Source organism: Carettochelys insculpta, chromosome 1 (genome assembly GCF_033958435.1).
Source record: "Carettochelys insculpta isolate YL-2023 chromosome 1, ASM3395843v1, whole genome shotgun sequence".
Taxonomy (NCBI): Eukaryota; Metazoa; Chordata; order Testudines; family Carettochelyidae; genus Carettochelys; species Carettochelys insculpta.
Window position 1 is genome coordinate 105,457,314 of NC_134137.1, and position 25,249 is coordinate 105,482,562.

Below are 25,249 nucleotides of genomic sequence, written 5' to 3' on the forward strand. Positions count from 1 at the left end.
GCCAGCCACTCGAGTCACGGCCCCGATGCCTTAGCCCCACTGCCAGAGCCTCCCAGGCCAGCCGGTGGAGCCCCAGCCAGCTGGGCAGTGAACACTTTAATGGAGTGGGCCATTCTGTTACAGACCTGAGAATTTGTGTCCTGGAGCAGAGAGAATTTAAAAACCGATTAGAGCAGGAAAGTTGTGAATGGGAATTCATATTCACATTTTCAAATACCACATTAACACGTGGCATGAACAGAGATCTCAATTATCTCATGCATTACAAGGACTGCTTCCCTTCCTTTGATGCTCATACTTATCTCATGCAGGACACTTAACATGCCCCCTCCTTCAGTCCTATGTACTTGATTTGTTGGTTTTTATTGCAATTTTTTTGATCCTCTGTACTTATGTCAGTACTGTCAGTCTGTACGGGAAATGAGACTGATCTGATGAAGTGGGTCTGTCCCACGACGGCTCATCACCGAATAAATCATTTCGTTGGTCTTTAAAGTCCTACATTTCTGCTGTTTTTGTTTCATTATGACTGGATTTTTGGAGAGGAGCCAATGAGTTTAATGTCTAAAAGTCTGAACTAAGATGTCTGAGTACAAAAAAGGTAGTATTGGTTTTATGTGCTTCTATATCAGCAATTTATTTTTCAGGTTGGGAGCTCTTGCCTGGTAACAGAATATGAGCTGTCCTTTATGATTTTAGGTATTATGGAGAGAGGGAGAGAGCGAGAGCGTGCATTCTAAGCATACTTTTTTGTGTGTGTGATGTTAACTTTGTTAGAATCAAACTGTGATTAAAAATAACGACTCTTCTCTTTTAGGAGTTGAATGTGGAATACATGCGGAAGTTGAAAAACAACTCGAAATGGGCAAGAAGTTACTGGCAGCTGGACAGCTGGCCGATGCTTTGTCTCACTTCCATGCTGCTATAGGTGTGTGTATCTGAAGAAAAAAAATGTTTGTCTGGGCTCGTGGTGCAGTATTTTTCTCTTGCAATTGACTGTTTCTCAGAATTTGCTGATTAATATGGCTCCAATTCACAATGTGTTGGTGGCCTGCTGTGTCCACGAGGAGCGTTATTGACTTCATGGGTGTGGAAAATTTCAGGATCCATGCTGAAACCTAGAACAGCCATAGAGAATGTGAGCTCCAAGCCTGGGTGATGATGCAAAGCGTAAGGCAAACTAACTGCTTGTAACCACCTGGATTGGTATAATCGTGTGGTTCCCAACTATTATATAGGAAGGCCACACAAACTAAAGCACAGCGCTGTGAGGGTCACGCAGATTCTACATGCTTTAATGAGATACAGTCACCTGTATGGATTTATATTGTAAATGTGTCTTGTTTTGTCTGTATTATGCTGTTTTTATATACAATATGGTCTGTTTACATTCTTCTGTAAAGATGATGACAAAAATACTAAGGATTCATTAGTGCATATTTTTGAAGCAGGCTATGGGCCTCCTGAAATTCTCTGGTGGGCTTTGTACAGGCACCTCAATCTGCTAGCAAAAGCCTAGCTGTGGCTAGTGTAAACAGAGTGCTCTTCTGCCAACAATGCAAACACTGCTCATGGGAGAAGGGGAGAAGAGAAGAATTTTTTATCGGAAGTTGATGACAAACACTTTCTGGCTATGGTTACACTCCAGCGATCTGTTGTCAGAAGTCACTGTTCGACAGAAGTTTTGTTGGGAAATCTCTTCTGAGTGTGGCCTCACACACACACACACACAAGCTGATCTAAAGAGTACTCCGCTCTGTTGACAGAGCGGCTGGGCTGCCTGGCCATTCTCTTGACAAAACAGGTACCTGGAAGCATAGCAGACAGGGCGAGAGAAGGCTCCCCAGAGCATTGACACAGCTTTTTTGTCGATGCCCTTAGGGGTGGGGAACAATATTCCTCATTTCAGAATAACTTGAAAGATTTTTTTTGAGACCTAAATTAGTATTGGAGTATATTTTTTCATAACTTTTAAATTCTCACACACATCCATTGGTGGAACGGAAGACAAAGATCATTGCAGCTTCATACATTTTTGAGTGTATTCATTGTTCAGGTTGAGTGCAATTTTGTGCTTTGGAATATTACAATCTTAAATCGGCCTTTGGTTCTATTCTTCCCTGGTGTCTGATTTTATTTATTCACACCATTATAATAGGATATATGCATATCAGTTTTTTCCATCCAGATTTTTCTAATTGGAATTAATGACACAATATAACAAAACATATCATTTGTGATAGTGAAAAGAATAAATGTGCACTTGCAGTAATATCAGCCCTTTGAGAACTACATAAAAAAGTATTCATACTGCAATCGTGTCTACAAATTTTTGGCTATTAGTGTTTGCTTTTAATTTGATTTTTGATTGAACTAACGAACATTGGTTTAAAGTGGGAGAGTGTAGAAACTTTAGTTCTGATTCCATACAATTCCACTTTATGGTTACAAGTGAAATTCAACTTTGATTGGATTTGTTTTGAAACGTATTGTGATATTTATAGAGGTTAATTATTCATTGTTACAAGTAATTTCTTGGTTAGCATTTTTGTCAGGAAAGGAAAAGCAGAACTGAAATTTAAATGTGTGAGGTTAGTTATTTAAAGCTTAGCTTATTAACATTTCATGCAGTATTGCTTTCTATGTTTCGTATGAGGAGTGCCATTAAAAAGGACTCGGTGAGCGTTAGGCTGTTGTTCTACTGGAATTATTAATACAGGAGCAGTCTTGAGTTTTGTGACCTTATTATCTTCTAAATTTTTAATTGTCTGTAATGCCTGGATCTTTTCTGAAGGGGGGACAAAAAAAGTCAGGGGAAGTATAAGTTACACGTTATTTAAGATGTCAGGTGCAGTTAAGACTATCTGCGCATGTATATTGTCCGGATGTTAGTCCTGCCATGCAAAGCAGGCACAAAGCTTGGAGAAATAAGATTTTTTTTGCTTGGAAACTAAAAAAATCTTATTTCTCCAAGCTTTGTGCCTGCTTTGCATGGCAGGACTAACATTTGGACAATATCTTTTCCCTTTTTTAATCTCTGACCGTGCAGTGTTCCTGTTGCAGACATCTAACATGGTAAAAGCAAGCTCGTTTCTGCTTTTCTTTTTCTTCAGTCCTAGATCTTAACAAACACTACAGTCGGTGATCGTGCGTGTGTGTGTGTGGCTTACAAGGTTTAGGAGTTATACATATAACTTGAGCTCCGTGTGTGTGTGTGTGTGTGTGTGTGTGTGTGTGTGTGTGTGTGTTGTAATGGGTTATGTAGATTTTGGAGTAGTCCATGGCAATTACTGATAACTTTTTGGATTTGGATATGAAAATAACTGTGGAAGTCCATAGTACTAGTATAGAGAGTGGCCTGTGTCATCAAGGTAGAAAGTAATTAACCTCTAGGCTTCCAGCATTTTTCCACTTTGGTAGTAAAGTGATTGTCTCCTTGGTAAGACAGCATCTGAAATACTGCTAATATCAGCTATAACTATGAAGCTCAGTTGCATGCTTTGAAGTTCTTCAGCAATGTTCTTAGGTTCATGTGTTAAACTTTATATTTTACCCTTGAGATCTACTAAGTGACGATCATGCATACACATTTTGTTCTTCAGGGGTGCGTCTACACTAGCCAGCTACTTTGAAGTAGCTAGCACAACGTTGAAATAGCATGCATTGTGTCTACACACACCGTGCGCTAGTTCAACGTTGAAATCGACGTTAGGCAGCGAGATGTCAAAATCGCTATTCCTATCCGAAGATGGGAATAGCACCCTACTTCAACGTTCAACATCGAAGTAGGGTGTGTGTAGACAATCCGCGTCCCACTACATCAAAATAGCGGGGTCCTCCATGGCAGTCATCAGCTGAGGGGTTGAGAGATGCTCTGCCCAGCCCCTGCGGGGCTCTGTGGTCGCTGTGTGCAGCAGCACTTAGCCCAGGGCTTTTGGCTGCTGCTGCTGCAGCTGGGGGGGTCCATGCTGTGTACACGGGGTCTGCAACCGGTTGTCGGCTCTGTGGACCTCGTGCTGTGCAGGCTGAGTGTGTCTGGGAGGGGCCCTTTAAGGGAGCGGCTTGCTTTTGCCCCAGAAGCGCTAGTCCAGCTTGTGACCCCGTCTGCAGGCTTTGCCGGCCCCTTATTTCGACAGAGAGTGCTTGTGTGTGTGGACGCTCTGCATTTCCTTCTGGGATGGCTCCTTTCGACGTTCCCCGTCGCTACTTCGAAGTTGAACGTCGATTGCATCAGCCCTGGAGGATGTGTAGACGATACGCATCGAAGTAGCCTATTTAGATGTTCTTTCTTCGACGTAGTGTGCTAGTGTAGATGTAGCCCAGACGTTTTATTCTTGTATCCAAACCCTGAAATTTTTTAAATAATACATTAAAACATTTTGTGTCCTTTTGAAGTAAAAGATACAGTTCACTAGCAAGCAGGCTGTGGTCCCATTACTGTTCATATCAGAGCTGAGGACAATGTATTATTTTACTGTATCCTGTCAGAGGAATGAGAAATGTGCCCAGAAATTCCTGAAATTGGCTTCCAAAAGTGGTCAGCGTGGTGTGACTCAAACAAGAGTGAATGGATATTGAATAGCATTTGTGAAGAGAGTACTGGAACGGAACTGCAGAGCCATGTAGTTCCACCTCAGGCACCACCTGGCTAACATCTCTACCTCCCGCTCTCTGAATATCTTTCTTCCATTAGGATAGAAATAAGGGTACTGTGCATGTCTTAAAGTTAAATGAAATATGAAGTTTTTACTGTTGATAAATAAATAATAAAATTAGGAAAATTTTGGGCTACCTAGATTAGTGTTGGTCATTATTGAAATAATGTGTCTGGCTTCCTTATTGGTGAACCTTCAATATCAGGTATTTACCCATGATAAGGAGTGAAAGCATTAAATATGCATCCAAAAGTTGGTGTGCAATTTAAGATTAAAAGGTTGTGTGTTTCATTTTGATTTCAATACAGAGCTGAAATATCCCTACATATTCACCTTCAAAATGTTTAAATATTAGCAATGTTACTGGAGTCACATTCTCTAGTTTCAGAAATGTATAACATAAGCAAATGTCATGAGATGTAAAATATTACTGCATATAAATGCTACTTTTGTTAATTGTACCCAAATTACATTGAGTTGGTGTTCTGATTATTGTTTTCTTTGCTTGCAGAAGGGGACTCTGATAATTACATTGCCTATTACAGAAGAGCCACAGTGTATCTGGCCGTGGGCAAATCTAAAGCTGCAATTCGTGATTTAAGTAAAGTAGTTGAACTAAAGAAAGATTTCACAGCAGTAAGTAATGCTGTCTCAGGATTCCTTCAGAGTAAGAAACTGGTCTTCCTTTCTGTTTTCCTGTTTGTTTTAAAGGCAGTGTCTTTTCTGACTGGTCATCTAGTAAGAGAAAATTGAATGTTCCATATTTGAGAAAGTTTAAAGTTAGATTCTAGTGAATGTACTATATTGAAAGAACGGAGCAAGAATGGTCTCATTTCTTACTTTACTTTTAGCTACAGTAAAATGCCCAGATGCCTTGCTAAGATACTTAAGAGTTTGTAATGACCAATGAGTCATCTGTAAGCAGTAAAATTGGTTGACAAATCAGGAAACCAGTTACTTTTTGGGGGTACCACCTACCTTATCAAGCTCTTGGAGGAGGGGTGGGCAACATGGCCTGTGAGCTGGATCAGGCCTGTTTAGCGGTTCTCTTTGGCCCAGCATGACTCCCAGCAATTTACGCGGATTGGCAACTTTCAGCTCCAGAGCTGCATGTGGTTCTTTGGCTGCCTCTTTGCAGTCTCCAGGCTGCTACAAGTCCCATTGCTCAGCAGGGCGCTCAAGCAGGCTGCCTGCCTGCTGTGGACTCCTGTTGCTCATGTAGGGGGACAAGCCGTCCTGTATTTGGTGGGACGGTCCCATATTTGGGAGGCCAAAAAAGGCATCCCGACTTATTTTTTAAAAGGGACGTACTGTCCCATATTTAGGCCAGTGGGGGCAGGAGTACCCATGGCTGCTGCTTTCCTGGGCCTGTGGGGGGCTTGGTGCAGCTGGGAGGAGCCACCCCACTCCCCACACACACACACGCCTCCCGTATTTGAGAGGGAGATCTGATCGCTCTATGCTCATGGAAGCAGCTGCTGCACGTCTCTGTGCCGCTGGTGGGGAAGGAGAGATGGCAATGCGCTGTCCCTGCCCCCAGCTCTGTTCTCGCCGCTTTCTAGCCAAGGGAGCTGGATCCTTTTCCCTCCTCCTGCCGAGGGGCATGCAGAAATGTGCCAGCAGCCAGTACATACTGGTTGTGGTGTAAAGTCATGGTATTCAGGCAGCTTGCTTGAGCCTTTCTGTGCCACAGGCTGGGATGGGAGCTGCTTGTGGTAAGCACCTCTGGCTAGAGCCTGCACCTTGTATCCCCTCCAGCACCCCCAATCTCCTTCCCAAGCCCGGAGCCCACTTCTGCACCAAACTCCCTTCCGATGCCCACACTCCTCACCCTCTTCTGCACTCCAACAGACTGCACCAGCCCCAGGCTCCCCCCAGGACCCAGACTCCACACCCCTCTGTTATTATAATAGAAATGTGCAGCCTGTGATGACTTACCAAAGTTCATGGAGTAGCCCTACTGCAAAAATTGTCTACCCCATCTTAGAAGTTAGTTGCTGGGAGACTTGTGAAGTTGGAATTAGTTTGATAAGCCTCCTCCCCGGCTCCCCCAACTTTTTGTTCTGAACTGTAGAATATCTTCTCAAGCTGTTAAAATAACTTTTGGAAAGACTGAGTTGCACATAGTTTGAAGAATAAAGATTGACTATTTCTCTTTGCAAAAATGATATTTTATCTAATATTTACTGCATTATTGTATCCATGTTGGTTTTAGACTATTAGAGACACAAGATGGGTGAGGTGGTATCTTTTATAGGACCAGTCTTGCTTTTGAGCTTTCCCATATCTGAAGAAACCTGCATAAGGTACTTGGAGTATCACAGTTGAACACAAAGGTGGAATGGATTGTTTTGTAGTCAAATCTGTTCCTCCTTGTGTTTTAGCTGTGACACTCAGAGTACAGTAAACCCTCACTTTACATGTCTTAAGGTTGTGTGAAACTTGTTTTAATGTGGGTTTCACGTAACTTGAAGACGTGGCTGTCTGCCTGCCTGCCTAGCTTCCCACAGCCGCAGTCAGCCAGGCAGGCTAAGAGCCCCTTCTCCTGTCTTCCCAGAGCAGCACTGCGGGCAGCCAGGCGGCTAAAACCGACTTCCCAGGGTGGCGCTACTGTTAAGCTGACAATGGCGCCACCCTGGGAAGGTAGGGAGAAGGGTTTAGCCCCTAACTGCCCGCTGCTAAACCCCCCTTGCCCCAGCTCAGCCACAACCTGGGGGGGGGGGGGGGGCTCCCAGCCCCTGGCACACTGCAGCTCCACATGGGGCTCAGGCTCCAGCCCCCAGTGCACTACAGCCCCATACAGGGCTCAGGCTCCAGTCCCCAGTGCAGCACACAGGGTGGGCTTTGGCTCCAGACCCGGCTCCAGCCCACGCATGCCCCAGCTCAGCTGCACCCTCCAGCTGCCCACCTGTAGTCCTAACCGACCCCTGGCTGAACCCCTTAACCCCAACCCATCGCCCAAGCCCCCCTCACTGACTTACCCAAAATTCGGAACTTGCAAAGGTTGCCTGGAACACAACACTCGCATAACCTGAGGGACTACTGTACTTTTTCCTGACTCTGTGCAGTTAGAAAGTTTGTCTCTCTCACCAACAGAAGTTAGTCCAATAAGTTGCTCCACATCGTGATTGTTTTTATATAATATTAGTTACTGTGGCAAATTTGACAGCTGTTTTCCTTTAGAAGATTTAATAATTTTACAATAAAATGCCTTTTTTAGATGATTTTGTTCTAGTGAACAAATGGAAAGATTTTCTTTCTTCTCCACCCCAAAGGACTAAAACATTTGATAAAAGAACAGTCTTTAAAGTCCCATGAATGGTTTAACAATGTCAATAAATTATTTGAAGTCTTTTGATTTTTATTTAATTTGTTTATTTGAGAAAGGTGACTGCAAGTGTTAATTAACATTAACAGCACTTCTAAATTAACTTGCATGAAAACTTTTGTTATCCTGAAGGCTAAGTGATTATTTTTCTTTGTACAATCCTCTGATGGAATTATTTGGATGGTAGTTGAAGCTACACTTAGGTTACATCTACACTGGACATGGAAGATCTACTGCTTAGATACGCTGATGGATAATTACTAATTTAAAACTCTGATGTAGAAGGCCATAATCACTTTTGCTAAGACTGTTCTTATAAGAACACAGTATAGGAAAGGGATCTGGGGAGCCCACATCTTTATATTTGCTTTTGGTTCAATTTGTTAGATGTGAATGGGGGATTACATTTCTATTTTATTAAATGTTAGGAAGCTTGGGATTTAAGTTCTTTTTAGACTACAGGTAAGAACTGATGAAAATACAACACTCTGCTGTTTAATTTCAGGCAAGATTACAAAGAGGCCATTTACTTCTTAAACAAGGAAAATTTGATGAAGCAGAAGATGACTTCAAAAATGTGGTAAGTGGGAAGTATAGGAACCTACGTGATTGGCTTTAAATTCAGATTCTGAGCAAAAGATATTTTCACCTAACCTAAATCCATTGGAAGGCACAAACATACAGGCTACGTCTAGTCTACACAGTTTTGTTGACAAAGCTGGCGTTTTATCGACAAAACTCACGGCGCGCCTGCACACACAATGCGTTTTCTTGACAGTCACTTGGCAAAAGTTGGCACTTCCCCCAACAGCGTTCTGCCTCTCTGCGATTAGGAATAATGCTTTGTTGACAGAGAAATCCTCCATGGCGCCAGCCAGCTGGGCTCGGAAGGTGCGCTCTCCACCACAGTCACAGCTCTGCTCTTGGGTTCCAGCCATTCTTAAATGCTCAGGGAGCCTCGGAAACTGCATGGCAGGAAGCTAAGTGCATGCAAGCAGCCCAGTAGCGTGTTGTCTGCACCCACACCCTCTCAGCCACTTCACAGTGTCTCCCAGCCCATGACAGTGAGCCAGCAGCCCTGCGACACCCCAGGGCTGTCAAGGCAGCTGCTGGAGGGGTACCAGGAGCCACCCAGGTGATGAAACTCAGAGCTGCATCCTGGACAGTGCCCGAGATCTGGGACCTCATCGGCATCTGGGCTGATGAGGATATCATCAAGGATCTTGCAGCCAAGAGGTGGAACACCCCTGGCTATGCCTACCTGGCCAGCAGCCTCCAAAACCATGGCTGCCCTGCTTAGCCCGTGGAGCAGGTTCGGGCCATGGTTGAGGAGCTGCAGCAGGGCTATGCCAGGGCCTGGGATATGGCCAGGAAATCAGAGGCAGGTCCTGTGACGTGCTCCTATTATAAGGAGCTTCACAGGCTGCTCTGGTCTGAGGATGCAGCTGGAGGGAGACTAACCCAGGACCATGTTGGAACAAGAGTGGGAGCTGACCTCAGACCGGGAGTCCACCGATGGCATCCTGGTGATTGTCCTGGGTTCAGCCTCGTCAAGCCAGGCCATGTTGTCCAGGGCATCACTGGACCTCTTTGGGGGACCATCTGGTAAGAACCCTGCTTGGAAGGGGGGCCTGCCCTGCCCCACCCCTGCCCCTGCCACTATGGCTGCGAGTGGGCCAGCCACACAGGCCTGGGTCCTGGCCCAACCCCAAACACATCACCGGGGACTACAGCTCCCATTTCACAGGCGTACCCACAGGTGACGGTCAGCATCCGCTCCTGTAGACAGTGTTACAAGCTACATGTGGGGGGCCTACATGCGTACCCCATCTTTCACCAGTGTGGGGGCCGCTCTGTTGCCAGACACCGCCCCCCCCAGATGCTAGCCTATGGAGTGGGAGGGTGCAGTGGGCAGCCTGGTCCCCAAGGCACCACAAGGTCCCTTTGCAGCTGGGCTCGCCGTAAAGGGCATACATGCCTGTGCTCCTGGGACATCTCCATCCCTCGGCTCCGGGGGTGGTGGGCGCTGCCCATGGATGCAGGGGTAGGCAGTGCCTTTGGGGCCATGTGGTAGGAATGACTGGCCATCACTCTGTCTTCTCTTCCTTACAGCTGCACCATTGGAGGGCTGGGCCAGCCCCGCCAGTCCACCAGGGCTACCAGTCTCATACGATGCCCAGAGACCGGCAGCGTGGGACTGGCACCTGCTCCAGCCAGCACCCCCGACTGCTGCGGCGAGCCTGCATCCGGAGGGGCCACTGCCACACTGATGATGTGTCCTGGGCCTACATGGTTGCCCTCGGGTTGCAGAATGACCTCCTGAAGCAGTGGCAGCAGGAGGACTGGGAGTGGCGGCAGCAGCAGGCTCAGGCCTGGGATCAGTTGATGGTCAGATTAGATGTCACCTCTGCCACCTGGCAGGTCAGGGAGGCCTGGGCCTCTGCACCTGCCTCCCTGCTTCTCTGCCAGCTGCTGTTGCTCACCCCTCCTGGCTCCATGCCTCAGGTAGTGCTGCAGGCCCTGCAATGGGCAATGGCCGTGGCCAGTGCTCCTGCTCCCCAGGCTTCCCTCTGCGCTGTCCATCCCCTCTGCTCCCCTGGCCCCGCCAGCCTGCCCAGTCTCCTGCCATCCAGGTCCTGCTCCTCCCTCTGCCAGCCTCCCCTCCACACCCCCAGGTGCTATAACTGCCTGTGCTCCCAGTCCCAACAGGGATCCTGAAGCCACAGTGGGAGGGGATCCCTTGGCTGACGTCACTCGGGATCCCACTCCCCTGCAGAGTCGCGGCCCTCCACCCCCTCCCTGGGCAAATACTCTCCCATCCCCTGTCCCAAGCTCTCCCCGTGCTGTACATGTATCTGTAGGTAGTTTGTTATGGAAAAAAGGTTTATTTGATACTTGTTTATTAGTAAAAGTTTTCACCACCCCCGCATCCCTCCTCACTGGGGAGAGGTCGGGGATTGAGGGGGAGAAGGGAGTGCCGTAATGCAGTGCTGTAGTCCAGAGCCCCGATGGGCATGTGGGTTCCATCTTTTGTCCTGAAACAATTGGCGAAGCCGAGGGCGTTGAAGCTGGCTATGATCGCGTCCAGGCCAGTGATGCTGCACAAGTGTCCGGAGCAGGAGCATGTTAATGGCCCACACTACCTGTGAAGGGAGGAGACCAGACACATGTGAGAGACCGGGAGAGAGAGAGAGAGTCCCTCGGCCCCAGTGGGGGTCCCCTGCCCTCTGTCCTCTTTCTCCCCCAAGATCTCTCGGAGCCCCCCCTTGAGAGGCCATCCCCCACTCCCCCCATCCAGCAGCAGGGCTGTGTGAGGGTGGGGCGGCACAGTTCCCCGGGGCCAAGGCTTCCTCTCCTAGGCTGCGCCCCCACCCCGACCCTCAGTACAGGGCTTGCAGTTCAAGAGTGCCTTAACTGCATGAGGATAGCCCTGATGGATTGGTTGCCCATGGAGCGGTAGCTGTCACAGCGTGGCGAGCTTCCAGAAGGTGATGGTGACTTGCTTCTCAAGTGGGAGGGCATCTATTGATGCAGGCCAGCGGTGTTCTATGCTGATTCTGGAAAGTCTCTGAAAGTCCCTTTTCAGGTTACATAGTTTTAGTTACTGGAGAAATGTAGATCTGTCCAGCTGGGATCAGCATGGTGGCACCTGGATCCTTGAAATGGCACAACAGCTTCTTTCCCCAAGATGGACGCTGCTAGGTCCACCTCATGGTTCTCGTGTGTCCAGGTACAAAGCCCTTTCTTCTTCCCATCAGGCACTTAAGGGTCATTGTCACATTACCCAAGTGGCAAGCTGCCATTGGATGAACCACAGGAGACTGTCCCAATTTCTTAGATGCGTATTGTCCTTTGTCTCAGTCAGGTGTCCTGGCTGTGGTGGTGATCACAGAAGTACGGAGCCAGAAGTGGTATACTTTTTGGCGCTGAATATTCCTAATACAACTATAGAGCTAAAATCTATAACTTTACCAACAAACATGATATAGACATATCAATAGCATACATAGATTCAGGACATCATCAGCCTTCATTAGACACCTCATACAGCCCCCCACCCCAGCACAATATTTGGGGCCAGTAGATACCCTGAGCGCACAAAATGGCTTCCACATGCAATATACAAATCCAGTCACGTGACAGGGCGAGCAAGGTGCAGCGCTCCATGAAGGTCTCCTTGCCCATGTGTAAATTCAGGAGCCACTGCTGGTCATCCCATTGCCCCATGACCAGCCAGTCCCGCCAGTCAGAGCTGGTGGGTACCCCCCAGCTTGCCTGGTCAACCGAAGGGGCAAACACAGGTGGAGCACTGGGAAACTGAGGTGTTCCTCGGTCCTCGTGTCAGGCATGTTCCTCCCAGGGAGGTGAAGGACAGCCATCAGCAGCATGAGCAGTGGGGAGTAGGACCAGCACAAGCGTTGTGCAAGTTGCGTAAGGTATTTCGAGTTAGGGCTACATTATGGCCGTAGCACTAGAGTTGAGTTTATGGGGGTTTTTTTGAGCATGGAGGAATTACAGATTTTTAAAAGCCATAAATGGAAGATTCTTATAATTCCACTAGGTGTCAGCAAAAGCTAACCAACTCTGAGTATTGTGCACTTACACATTTATTTTTGTATGTTCTTAATTTAGCACAGACTTCAGTTATAAATACGTTATAGTATTTATCAGTTGTCATGTAGTGTGTGCATGTAGAGGAGGAGATCTTTTAGCTGTGGGTGAAACAAGCTGTTTTTTTTTCTAGTTGACTATAACCTCTAACCCCATTTTTTCAGTCAGCATTTAGAGTGGGGACACTTGAAGGACAATTTTCTGTCTCTGTCTTTGAGAGGTGCACCCCATATTGATATCAAACTATGTCCCCAAGTTATTTGCTCTGTAGGAACAGTGCTAGCAGGGATTAGAGAGGGCAATCTGATGTGCAGCTGTTTGGGGAACACCGAAGAGAGGGGGGAATGGCAATCGGGCAGAGCTGTAAATACCCATAGATGAGAAATGGGTGAGGGAGTTCAATTAAGTTGTGCTTCTTACCTTGCCAGTACAGGACTTTAGCTTAGCGTATATTCAGGTGTGTTTCTGGTCTAATTTTCAGTAATTCAAACAATGGGGTTTGTTCCACTTTCTCTGAGGCTGTTCCACAGCCTAACTGATCTCCCTGTGCTAGCTGAGTGGTGGTGGTGGTGTTTTTGTTGTTGGTTTTGATTCCCAGATAGCCTGAATTTTTGTTTGCTCAATTTCATTCCGTTAGTCCTTAGGCCTGTCATAAACTGTTCTTCTCTCTATGCTTGGCAGCCTGTTGCTGCCTTTGCTAGGCCTGTCGCAGTCTGTCTCTGGGCTGCTGAGTGATGCAGAGGCCCTCCCACACTGACCATTGCAACTTTTTAACATTCACAGATGGCCTCCCATCTACCGTGTCACTATAAGCCGCACAACTGACTCTAGGCCCTCCGCCTTCTGTGCCGACAAGTCTTCCAATAAGGAGTCTAGATCCCACCCCACTTAGATATGAGAATTGCTCCCTCAACCTATCCATGCTCTACATACATGCCGGACCTTCTTTTCTAAGGCTAGATAGACAGGCTGTGATATTGCCTGTCCCATGCAGAGGAATTGACCTATGTATTCAATATTTTGCCTTCACTGTCAATTTAAAAATGTGAAAAGTAGTTGCAATACTTAGGCAGCATCTACACTAACATTCCTCTTTTGAAAGATGCATGCAAATGAGGGAAATCAAAAATGCAAAGGTGGTGCATATTTACATATCTGGCACCTCATTTGTATATTCTTTGGAAAGAAGAAAAGCCGTGGAGACACAGCTCTTTCGAAACTAAACCCTGTCTTCGAAAGAACTCTTCCTTTTAAAAAAAAGGAAAAAGAAGGTTCTTTCAAAGATGGGGATTACTTTTGAAAGAGCTGTGTACACAATGCTTTTTCTTCTTTTGAAAGAATAGGCAAATGAGGTACTAGATATGTAAATCTGCACCTCACTTGCATTTTCAGTTTCCCTCATTTGCATGTATATTTCAAACGTGGAATTCTAGTATAGACATAGCCTTCCAAGTGTATATCTCCAAGGTTGGATCATAGTCTGGCCAGGTGCAGAAGCATAGTGAAATTGGAACCTTGGATTTTAGACTCTTCAACATTTTGTGTGCTATAATGAAATTTTGTGGCATGGCATGACAGAGTTTTATTTTCATTTTTATAATTTTGACAGACATTTAGAATATTTTCAATATTTACTTTTTTAGAAATTTAGAGGGGGACAGGTAATGTATATGCCAGAAAATAATTATTTTAATAAATGTTGTAGATTTAAAAAAATAAAGCTTTATAACTGGCAAAGCACAATTTCTCAAAATATTGAAATTAAACATCCTTAAATCAAATTGAATTCTCAAGCAGATTTCTTGTTTTACCTATGAATAAACTTTGATTATTATCAATGAAATATTTTTTTCATGAGGTTGCATGTGTGGTAGAATTTGTTTGTTTGACATTACTGATAAAAATCAAATTCTCCAAAGTCTAATAATGTAACGCAATTACAAACTGCTTTTTTAGATTTTAGAACAGCAAACTGGACTCCCCCAGCAGCCCATCCTGTGGTTTCATATTGCCACCAACATAGGTCTGGTGTGGTGGATCTAAAGGTCCCAGCCCTGCTCATGACCTATGTTGCTTTAGCTAATGGAGTAATTGACATTAGTAATAAGTATGCTATAATAGTATTAGGTGTCCTCTGTGTGGTACAGAACTACAGAGGAAGGGGACAGTTTGCTAGCGGGTTTCACAGATATTTGCTGAAGGCAAAGGGAGGGTGAGACTCAAGAACGTTGGGCTCTGTTTGAGGCTCTGGGCTTTTTTTGCCCTATCCCTTCTGACATGTCAATGTCCCAGTACTGTCTCTTCCTCGCCTCTGGCTTCTTGTCCCAGTCTCTTTGTGCAACAAGTCTGTCTCCCCTCTCCTGTCTTATCTGGTCTTTGTCAGTTGTCCTGGGCACAAGTCTTGCCCCTTTCCCCCCATGTCCAGTTCCCTTAGAACTACGTGGCTGTCACACTGATGTTTCAGATTTATTCTGTATTCTCTAGTGTCGTCTAAGTACATCTCCAGGAATTTTGTTTGCATTAAGCTGTTTAATAGCTCCTAGTCCAATAGTGTGTTTGGGATTAAGGAACAATCCTATAAGTGCACCAATGTGCAGTAATTCATTACACAAACTTGTATTGTCAAAAATTAACTCGACCAACCTGAACCCTAAGGTTGTTTCAGTTTAAAAAAAAAAAAAATCACTAACTAGGCAGCATTAGCATGCGGAGACCTTGTTTCAGATGCCATGAAACAGGCCTGTGTGCATGTTGTAGAAGTTCCTATTCAGGACTTAGGGGGGTAGCTGTGTTAGTGTGCAGCTTCACAAAAAAACAAGCAGTCCCATAGCACCTTAAAGACTAACAGACTTATTTATTATGAGCTTTCGTGGGTATGGCCCAAGTCTTCAGATTCTTAAGACAGAGCCAATGAGCCCCTGGGACTACATAACAGATTCTGGAGAAGTGTATCTTTCCCATTTAAGCGCCTCAGCACAGTTACTTATTAGGTAGCCTTTAAAGTGCTCCAGGACTGTTTGTTTTTGCTAACCAAGCCTTGTGGAACAGGGGAGGGAAGGAGGTATGTAAGAGGGTCCTAGTGGGAAAGGAAATTCTGGGGTCATTTGGCATGGGGGGGGAGCAGGGTAAAGGGTAATTGGATAATAAAGGACAAAGCAGATCTCAGTGCAGCTGATGGATGGTGTTTGTAACCCTCCACAACCCCTGTTTCTGACCCCCTTCGCTTCCACTATCCCCCCTTTCACTCCCTACTTATTCTCTCCCTCTATCAGATTGCTTCAGGCACAGGCATTTCTCTGGTGCCTTCTGCTGCTGCTGGCTCATCACAGGCTGTAGCTTCGTAGGTTGCTGTCCCACTGAGTATGTAGCTTGTCATTCAGACCCTCTAGTGTTCAACCGTGTAGTAACACCCATGTGAATTTTCAGGAGCCTGTCCTCCACAACAAACTCCCTTATACCTCGAGTGTACAGCTACCCATGCCAAACACCTGCAGTTGTGCAAAAGCACTCTTTCAACTTCAGCTCTAACCACTGCATTTTGTAGGTAGTTCAGATTTTTGAAAACAAAATAGCATGTCAGCACATGAATAAGTTGATGCTAGTTGTGACCTCTAGTGCCAGTAGAGGCGTCAGAGGGCATTGCACGTAATAATCAGTTTTTGACCTGGAAATATATAGATGTATTTCTGATATGTAGTGAAGCAAGGATGTGGCAGTGGAGAAGGAGATATAAAGTTAAAATGAGTCTCATGAGCAGTACTCCTCTCAGACAAGTTCCTGAAGCTTACTTTTGGGTGTATTCTGTTTTTGTCAGCTTTGGCTAAATCGTCTGTTCTGTTTCTTGAAGTAGATATGTAATCCTGAGATGATGACATATGTTTGACAAGTATCCGAGGTGTAGCCAAGTTAGTCTGAATCCGCAAAAACGGAAAAAAAAATCTGCAAAAAAGAAGTCCTGTGGCAACTTATGAACTAACAGATTTATTGGAGCATAAGCTTCTTGGGCAAAGACCCACTTCATTAGATGCGTGTAGTGCATGCATGCATGCATGCTTGCTTATGATGAAGTGGGTCTTTGCCCACAAAAGCTTATGCTCCAAAATATCTATTAATCTACAAGGTGCTACAGGACTTCTTGTTGTTTTTAACAAATGTTTTCAAGCCTGTCTTGGTTTTGAAGACCTATTGCTTCATTCATGATTGTTGGTGGATTAGAGATGGCAGCAGAGCTACCAATTTGTTCCCCCTCCCCCACTGAGGCCTCAGTTATAATGCACCATGAAAGCATTGTTTGCATTCTTGATAGGTCCTGTTCCTTGCTAACGTTAATTTGGAAAAGATTCTGGTTTTGTTAACTTGACGAGCAGCTTCAAAAGGGACATGCAAAATGCCTTTCCTCCCTCTTTCCTTTCTTCTGCCCTGTTCCCTGCCCCCTTTACAATCAGGCTCATTTTGTTGGGCTTAATCCAATAGTCTAATCCCAATGCATTAGAACTTGAAATAAAGTAAATGAAACAGTGCAAAAAAACAGTGAAGTTTGGAGTGTACTGTTTTATCATGTCCGCATTGATAGAAACATACTCCAAGGTCATCCTGGGCTTCTTAGCCAGCTGTATCATATGATTTAATGTAGTTGAGGTCTTGCCAAGGTGCATTGAAAACAAAGGAATTTGGATTAGACCTTTAAATTACATTACTAGACCTGACAACTCTTCTACCACACAATAGATGGTCAGTTCTTGTAGCCCTGTGATCACTGAAGCTTTGTTCTTTCCCTTACCCATCTATCTGATCTATGCCAGGTATTGTTTGTGATTCCTCCCTTGCTTGTCCTTCCATTGGATTGCTAAAGGAATGACGAAGATTCATAGATATTTCATTCTTGCTGGCGGTAGAGGAATTTCTAACCAAGATGATTTTTTTTTCCCAAAGTGGGAGAATAAACAAACTCTCTATGGCAATACACACCAGACTTCTTGTTGAGATCTCGGAATGTAGGAAGCAAAACCAAAACATTAGTGGCAAACAAGTTATATTTTCTGATTTTGACCCAAAAGCTGAATAAATTGATGACTAACTCTACCGCTAAATCTCATTGATGGGTGAAAATTATTTCCCCTCGTCAAAAACTTTCTGGTTTTGGGTACATTTTACCTAGCTGCACTACCCGAGCAAATCAGAGTGTCTTTCTTTGAGTGATTACTTACCCTGGAAAAAGATTGACTTTTCTGTGTTCTCAAAATAGTAATTTGGTTAATATGGCCAATTGACATAACTTAACTCTCATAGTTGCTTCACTTACATTGTGGTGAGCTTTACCACCTTCTACTAAAGGTTTTTGTTTTGTGTTCTGTATAGAATGTTTGTTTGCCTTTTCCCAGTTACGTGGTCTGTTGAGAGAAATTAAGATTTCCCATTCAACGTTCATAGCTTGTTTTTGGTGGGTAAAGAACCTACTGCAATAAAAGAGAAGAATACTGAGTCTGGGGGAATAATGAAGGGTCCAACAGAGTTTTGCCATTGACTTCTGGGTGGCAAGGATTTAACTGTTGGACTGTGCCTCGGTGAAGTCTTTCTTAGGACTTACATAACAGAATAAAGCGAACCCTTCTCCAATGAAAAATGAAATGTGTCTGACACTGGGTCTGGATTCTTATCTACTTTGGAGTATAATACACATGATTTAGTGGCAGATGAGATCACATCCAGCTGACCTCATTGTGTAAAAATCAGTTTTGTCATCAAGTGCTTGGGGACCACTCATAGTGATCCATCCCACTGCAGCGCTTGTTATAGGCTATAATCTTCATGCCTGCCAAATGCAAAGCAACAATGCCATGTAAGGACAGCATTTGGGGATAAAAGGAGACAGTGGGAACCCACCCTGCATCTTCAAATACTGAATTGTCATAGTAGCGTCAGAGAATCTGTGCTGGATGCCTGTGTTCAGAAGGAGACTGAGAACCAAGGGCCTTCATCTTTATCTGAAATGGGTGGGCAAGATACAACCTGTGGGCTGGACCCAGCTCCCCGAGTCTTTTAATCTTACCTGTGGTTCACCCCTGCAGCACAGAGCAGCTCAACACAGCTGGCTGCTTCCCTGTGGCTCTAGACTGAGGAACAAGGAGAGCTTCACGTGCTGGCCCTACCACCAGAAAAATCTCATCTCCTACTGGCTGGAAACCAGTCAATGGGAGCTAAGTGATTTGATGGTGGGTGAGGGCAGTGCACAAAGCCTTCCTTCTCCTCTCCCCTCCCCACCCAAGGCAGAGAGTCACATAGGTCAGCGGGCTGGGGCTGCTGGCCTGTCCAAAAGGGCTGGTGGCAGGGAGCTGCTTAAGGTGAGCTCCTCCCAGCCAGAGCCTGCCTCTGGCACCCCACCCCGTCCTACACCCCAGTTTCCTTCTAGACCCTACACTCTCTCCTTTAATCCTCTCCTGTACCCATACCCCCTCCTAGACCCTTCCCCACAATACCCCACCCCAGGTCACTACCCAAACTGCCTGCACCCTCCGCGCACCATCCCAGATCACAACTCCTTCTCAGACCCTGCTCCTACATCCTTCCTCACACCAGAATCCTCTTCTGTACCCCATCCTCTCCCGAACTCTGCACACCAATAATCTGTCCCAGGTCACAACCTCATCTTTCAGCCAAGCTCTCTCTGACCTCTACCCTATCATGCACCCCAGTCTCCTAACCCAAGGTGCCTTCTGCACACAACCACCATCCCAGACCCCTGCACGCTCCTGACAGAAAACTGCGGCCCTTGATCACTTACTAAAATCTTGGCGTGCCACCCATCAAAAATTATTGCCCACCCCAGTCTAAAAGAGCTATGTGAAATCTGATACTTGTTGGCTCCCCGAGTCCAGGAGTCCTCAGCTGACCCATAGGAACCTTCTCCAATGTAAAGCATCTGTATCTATTGCTATGGCCATCATTTTGAAGGAAGTGTGATAATTGCTTTTCTACAGTGATATTAAACTAGTCACAATATTTTCATCATGTAAATATACCTGATTTTACATGGAAGCCTAATACATCAAACAGGTCCAGGTTAGTAGAGGACTTAAAAGCTGTGTAAAAGAATCCTCTGCCTCATTGGAGAGACTGATTAACTAGAATACAGTAGAGGGTGTGGCATGCTAACTACATAGGAATGAAGTGTCAAAGTGATGCACTTTTAGTACTGAACAAAAGGAACTGGACGTTTGTGGATTATAACAGTGTATGCGTTGGCAACATACTTTTCTTTCTTCCCAACTAGAAACATTTCCAAGGGAATTTTAAACAGGTTAGTTCATCTCAGCAATATCTTAGGTTTGTTCTCCAGGGCATGTGATGGTTAATAGAACAAAATCATACCTCCAGTAACCAGAGTTCCGTCTCTCTCTCTTTGTTAATATTTATAGCTCAAATCTAATCCCACTGATAATGAGGAAAAGGAAGCCCGGTCTGGGCTGATGAAATCTGATGAGCTACAGCGCCTGCATTCACAGGCACTGCATCTGTACCATCAGGAGGATTACACTGCTGCTATAAGTCTCCTTGATAGGATTCTAGAAGTAAGTGCTACGTGAAATATAATTGAAGAGAAATAAGAATTTGTCTGTGGCAGATGTTTGTTTCCTTTTTAACACAGAACTTTAAAGTCTGCACTGATGTAAAAATGTTGTGCGTTGCTTGTTCTATCCTGCCACACACTGTAGCATCCCATTAGAGTTGGTGGGAGCTGAGGGTGGTCAGCATCTGGTGGGACAAGAGTACTCAAGAAAGGGAGATTGTGGATTATTTTTGTTTTAACCCAGTTTGCTGGTATAGATGACTTTTAATAATATTTTTTTGTGCTTAAATTCTTTGTCCTTTCTCTCAGCCCAAAGTTCACCATACTTTGAGCATGGGGATTTTTAAGGGAATTTTAAGCAAATTAAAAGATGTCTCTTAATTTAACTATTCTCAGTCATGCTGAAGTTACCCAAGAAACTTAAATGGATTGAATTTAATACATAGCGTGTATTTAGGTCGTCAGTGAGAACGGAATACTTTTCTCACTTGGGAGGTAGGGAAACTAGTTAGAGAGAAGTCATGACAGACCAAAAATAGTATGCAGCTAAAGTAGGGATGTTAATAGTTAACTGGTTGGGACTGGAGCAGCTCCCCACCCACTGTAGCCAGGGGGCTTGCTGGCTCCAGCTGGGCCAGAGCATTCCCCATCCGCAGTGGCTGGGGTGGGTGGCTGGATGGAGGGGCAGCAGGACAAGCTGCGGACAAGGGCTGCTCTAGATGGCCTGGGCCGGAGCAGCCCTGATCCCTGGAGTGCTGCAGGCGTGGGCCCTCCAGCCCAGCTGTGGCAGCCCTGTTTCTTGCTGCGCTGCAGGTGGGGGAGGGGAGACAACAGCCCCCCCCCCCCCCCCCCCCCGATCTTAATTGAATTGCAGTTTTAACCAGCTAACCAACTGGGTAACCAATTGAGTGGGATTTTACATCCCTAAGTTAAAGTACATACATGGTTTCCATACTCACATCCTTATCCTCAGATATCTGCATTGTTGCATTTTCACTTGTTTTGACTCTTCAGTCACTGGTCACATAATCTGATGTGGGCCGCTCAAAAGCGTACTAGTATGCTGTTTTTCATTTTTTCTAGGGGGTGTCAGTTAATCACTGTTAACTCACACGATTAACTAAAAACGTAATTCAAAGTCCTAATTAATTAATTTTAATTGCACCCTGAAACAGTAGAACACCAGTTGAAATTCATTAAATATTTTTGATGTTCTTCTTCTACATTTTCAAATGTACTGATTTCAAATACAACACAGAACATTGTGTGCAGTTCTCATTTTATATTTTTATTACAAATATTTGCATGTTGAAATGATAAACAAAAGAAAGTAATTTTCAGTTCACCTCACACAAGTTGTGTAGTGCAACCTCTTTATTGTAAGAGTGTAACTTACAAATGTAGATATTTATTTTGTAATAGAACTGCATTCTAAACGACATAAAATGTTACGCTTACAGGTTCATTCAGTTCTACTACTTATTTCTCTTAGCAATTGGCTGAAGAAATTTATTTCCATTTGCTAGAGGTAATGCTGTCTGCTTCTTATTTACAGTATAGCCTGAAAGTGAGAGCAAGCATTCACATGGTACTTTCGTAGTTAGTGTTGCACATTATTTACATTCCAGCTATGCTAAACATTCATATGCCTCTTCAAGCTTTGACTACTATTCCAGAGGGTATGTTTCCATTTGGATGGTGCTTGTTAAAAATATAATTTAAAATTATGACCAAATTCCTTGGTGAAGAATTGTACATTTCCTGCTGTTTTACCTGCATTCTGCCATATATTTGTTGTTATGGAGGTCCCAGATGACGACCCAGCACACTTGTTCATTTTAAAAACACTCATTGCAGATTTAACAAAACATACAGAAAATACCAATGTGAAACTTCTAAGGATAGCTATAGCAATTGAACCAAAGTTTAAGAATCTGAAGTGTCATCCAAAATTTAAGAGGGATGAAGTGCGGAACATGCTCCCAAAAGTCAAAAAGGTGTAACACTGTGATGTGGAAATTTCAGAACCCAAATCACCAAAAAAGAAAAATCAGTTTTCTGCCAGTGATATCTGACTCACATGATGAACACGCTCATGCATCAGTCTGCACTACATTGGATTGTTATTGAGCAGAACCTGCCATCAGCATGAGCATTTCCTCTGAAATGGTTGAAGCATGAAGAGAAGTATGACTCTTTAGCATATCTGGTACATAAATATTTTGTGGTCCCACAACAGTGCCATCTGAATGCCCGTTCTTGCTTTCATGTGTCATTATAAACAAGAAATGGGCAGCATTATCTCCTGCTAATGTACAAAACCTTGTTTGTGTGGGAGATTGGTTGTACAAAAAGTAGGACTGAGTGGATATCCTTGACTCTAAAGTTTCTTCCATTGTTTTATGTTTGAATGCAGTTATTTTTGTACATAATTTTACATTTGTAAGTTCAATGGTGTAAGTTTTATGATAAAGAGATTGCACTACAGTACTTGCATTAGGTGAATTGAAATAGTGTCTTGTTTTTACAGTGAAAATATTAGTAATCAGAAATTCAAAGTGATCACTATACACTTCATTTTCTTTGTGGTAATTGAAACTAAAATATTTGAAAAGGTAGAAAATGTCTAAAATATGAAAATGGTTTTCTGATATTATTTAGCAGCGTGAGTAATTGTGATTATTTAATTGCTTTACAGCCTTAATTGTTTTCTAAAAAATACACGAAAACATTAAGAAGCTGTATTGTATACATACTATCTATGAATGACGAAGAACTTAAAATGTGTGTACTCATTTCAAATACTCTCTATTGCTTTATTGAAGATTTTTAAATACAGTCTTCTTTTATGTCAAAATATATGCACAGCTTTTATTTACCATAAAAGCTGCATTGTTTGGCTCTTCCAGACAAATCCTGCAAGTCCAAAACAGCGATAAAGGAATTAGTGGGTTATCTGTTGAAGGCAAATGTAATTCTAGCTATGCTACAGCTATACTCTAATTTTGCTTGTCATAGCACCTTACACTGAATAATAGTTATCTCCCTGAGTCCCCTCTGTTAGATGCAACAAGAGAATATGCTGTTTGAGGGTACATCACCATAAGCTCAATCATTTGTCAAATTTAACATTTATTTCCTAACCGTGAAAGTATGGGCGTGTGGGATTGGTGGGGGAGAGAGGATGCTTTAGACAATAAGTGAAATGTTTTGTTTTTTTATGGCTTGTCACTTTTGACAACCCTGTGCCCCATTTATTACAGAAGGAAAGACTCATTTTTATATCCAGGAAAAACATGCAATCAGTTATTTGAGAGATGGTTGTTGTCCCTTTCTAAACTCGTACCGTCAAAGGTGTCAAGGGCAGAATTATGCATAAACCGTGTTGATATAGAAGCTTCCTTTAAGTGTCTAGTTGGACAGTAAACACCTCAACCATCACAGTTCTTACCTTCTGTAAATAGTGAGGGAAATTGTAATAATTTAGGATTCCTTCACACTCAGTTCTGTCCCAGTTCTTTCCAGCATTGCTGAGTTCAAGCAGGCCTTGCTAGGTGGGCTCATCTGCATGCTTACAAATCACATTCCAAAAGAATGTAATTTCTGTTATCTTTTGCGGGAATGGATTTGAAATAAACATTCACGCTCTCTAGGAAAACTAAGAGCAGTCAAGTAGCACTTTAAAGACTAGCAACATAGTTTACTGGGTGAGCTTTCGTGGGACAGACCCACTTCTTCAGACCCTCTCTGAAGAAGTGGGTCTGTCCCACGAAAGCTCACCCAATAAACTATGTTGCTAGTCCTTAAAGTGCTACTTGACTGCTTTTTGTTTTGATAGTGTATAGACTAGCACGGCTTCCGCTCTCTAGGAAGTGTAGTGATGTTAAATGTCAAGCGCTCACTACATGGCCAGAGCCCTGATCCATCACAAGAGGCAATATGAAATTAGGTGGTCTCTAAACACAAGCGAAGTGCTTGCAGATCGAAGTCTAGCTTTCTTTTGGTATTCCTTAAGGTTTGCATTTGGGCCGCAGAGCTGCGGGAGCTTCGAGCTGAATGCTATATAAAGGAAGGGGAACCAGGCAAAGCCATCAGTGACTTAAAAGCTGCTACCAAACTGAAGAATGATAACACTGAAGCCTTCTATAAAATCAGCACAATATACTACCAGTTGGGGGACCATGAACTCTCATTAAGGTAAGTTTACTGTTGTCTGTAATAGCAAGCGTTAGGACACAAAGCCCATGACAAGGGAAGGTTGACGTGTCTAGTACAGTGACATACCTAATCGGTGAGCGTTAGGATTTGGGCAGACACTTCTGTTAACGTTGTCACTGTGTGAAATCACTGATGAGCCGATCTCTTATACAGTTCTGTTCAGCAGTATTCAGCACAAGAAAGGTGTGTGAAGCCCTGCATATTATGTGCATTATTAATTAAAATGCACTAATGAAGTGCTGCATTGGTTGCATCTTTATAGTTAGAGACTGCAGCTCCTCTCCTGGCTCAGAAAAAAGCCAGCTAGGCTGTCAAACAAAAGAAAACGGGCACAGTGAAAAATGTGGAGAAGGAAGGAATTAGTGAAGAAGTCTGGTCAAGAGCAAATTGATCTAAATACAGCTGAAAGGCCTGCCGCGGGACTGCAAGGGGCTCTTGTGAGTGTCTTTGGAGAACATATTTCATGGGAAACCACCTCACATGGATACAGATAAAACTTGGGGGCTGAAACTGGAGACAGCAGTTGAGGCCGTCTAGACTTTGAAAAGAGCGTGTTCATTGAAACACTTGGGTTGAGATATCAAGGACATAGTGTATTGTCAACAAATACTTTACTCTTCAGTGCCATCTATGTTGTCTTCCCTCTTCCAGTCCACTGATCTTTCTAACCCCATCTGACTTTTACTCAGATTGAAGTTCATTCAGACTAACTCTGGCTAAAGTTCAACCTCTGTACTTCTGTATGTTGACAAATTGTGATGAGTTCAGGAAAGTGAGAAGGCAGCATCCATTGCTTTCGCTCACATAACAAGCTGGGGAAGAGGGCAGCATTAGAATCCGCTCGATGAGAGCCTGCCACCAGCTAGCTGT

At 44.2% G+C, this 25,249-nt stretch overlaps 1 protein-coding gene across 1 annotated transcript in view; it reads left to right on the forward strand.

Moving 5' to 3' along the window:
- The window catches only part of DNAJC3 (DnaJ heat shock protein family (Hsp40) member C3), a 61,751-nt gene that overhangs the window by 14,986 nt on the left and 21,516 nt on the right, over positions 1-25,249 (forward strand). Inside the window, exons 2-6 of the mRNA XM_074983109.1 lie at positions 818-928; positions 5,167-5,291; positions 8,489-8,563; positions 20,010-20,162; positions 24,177-24,358. Coding sequence (XP_074839210.1) covers positions 818-928; positions 5,167-5,291; positions 8,489-8,563; positions 20,010-20,162; positions 24,177-24,358 — 646 coding nt within the window. The remainder of the gene's footprint in view (positions 1-817; positions 929-5,166; positions 5,292-8,488; positions 8,564-20,009; positions 20,163-24,176; positions 24,359-25,249) is intronic.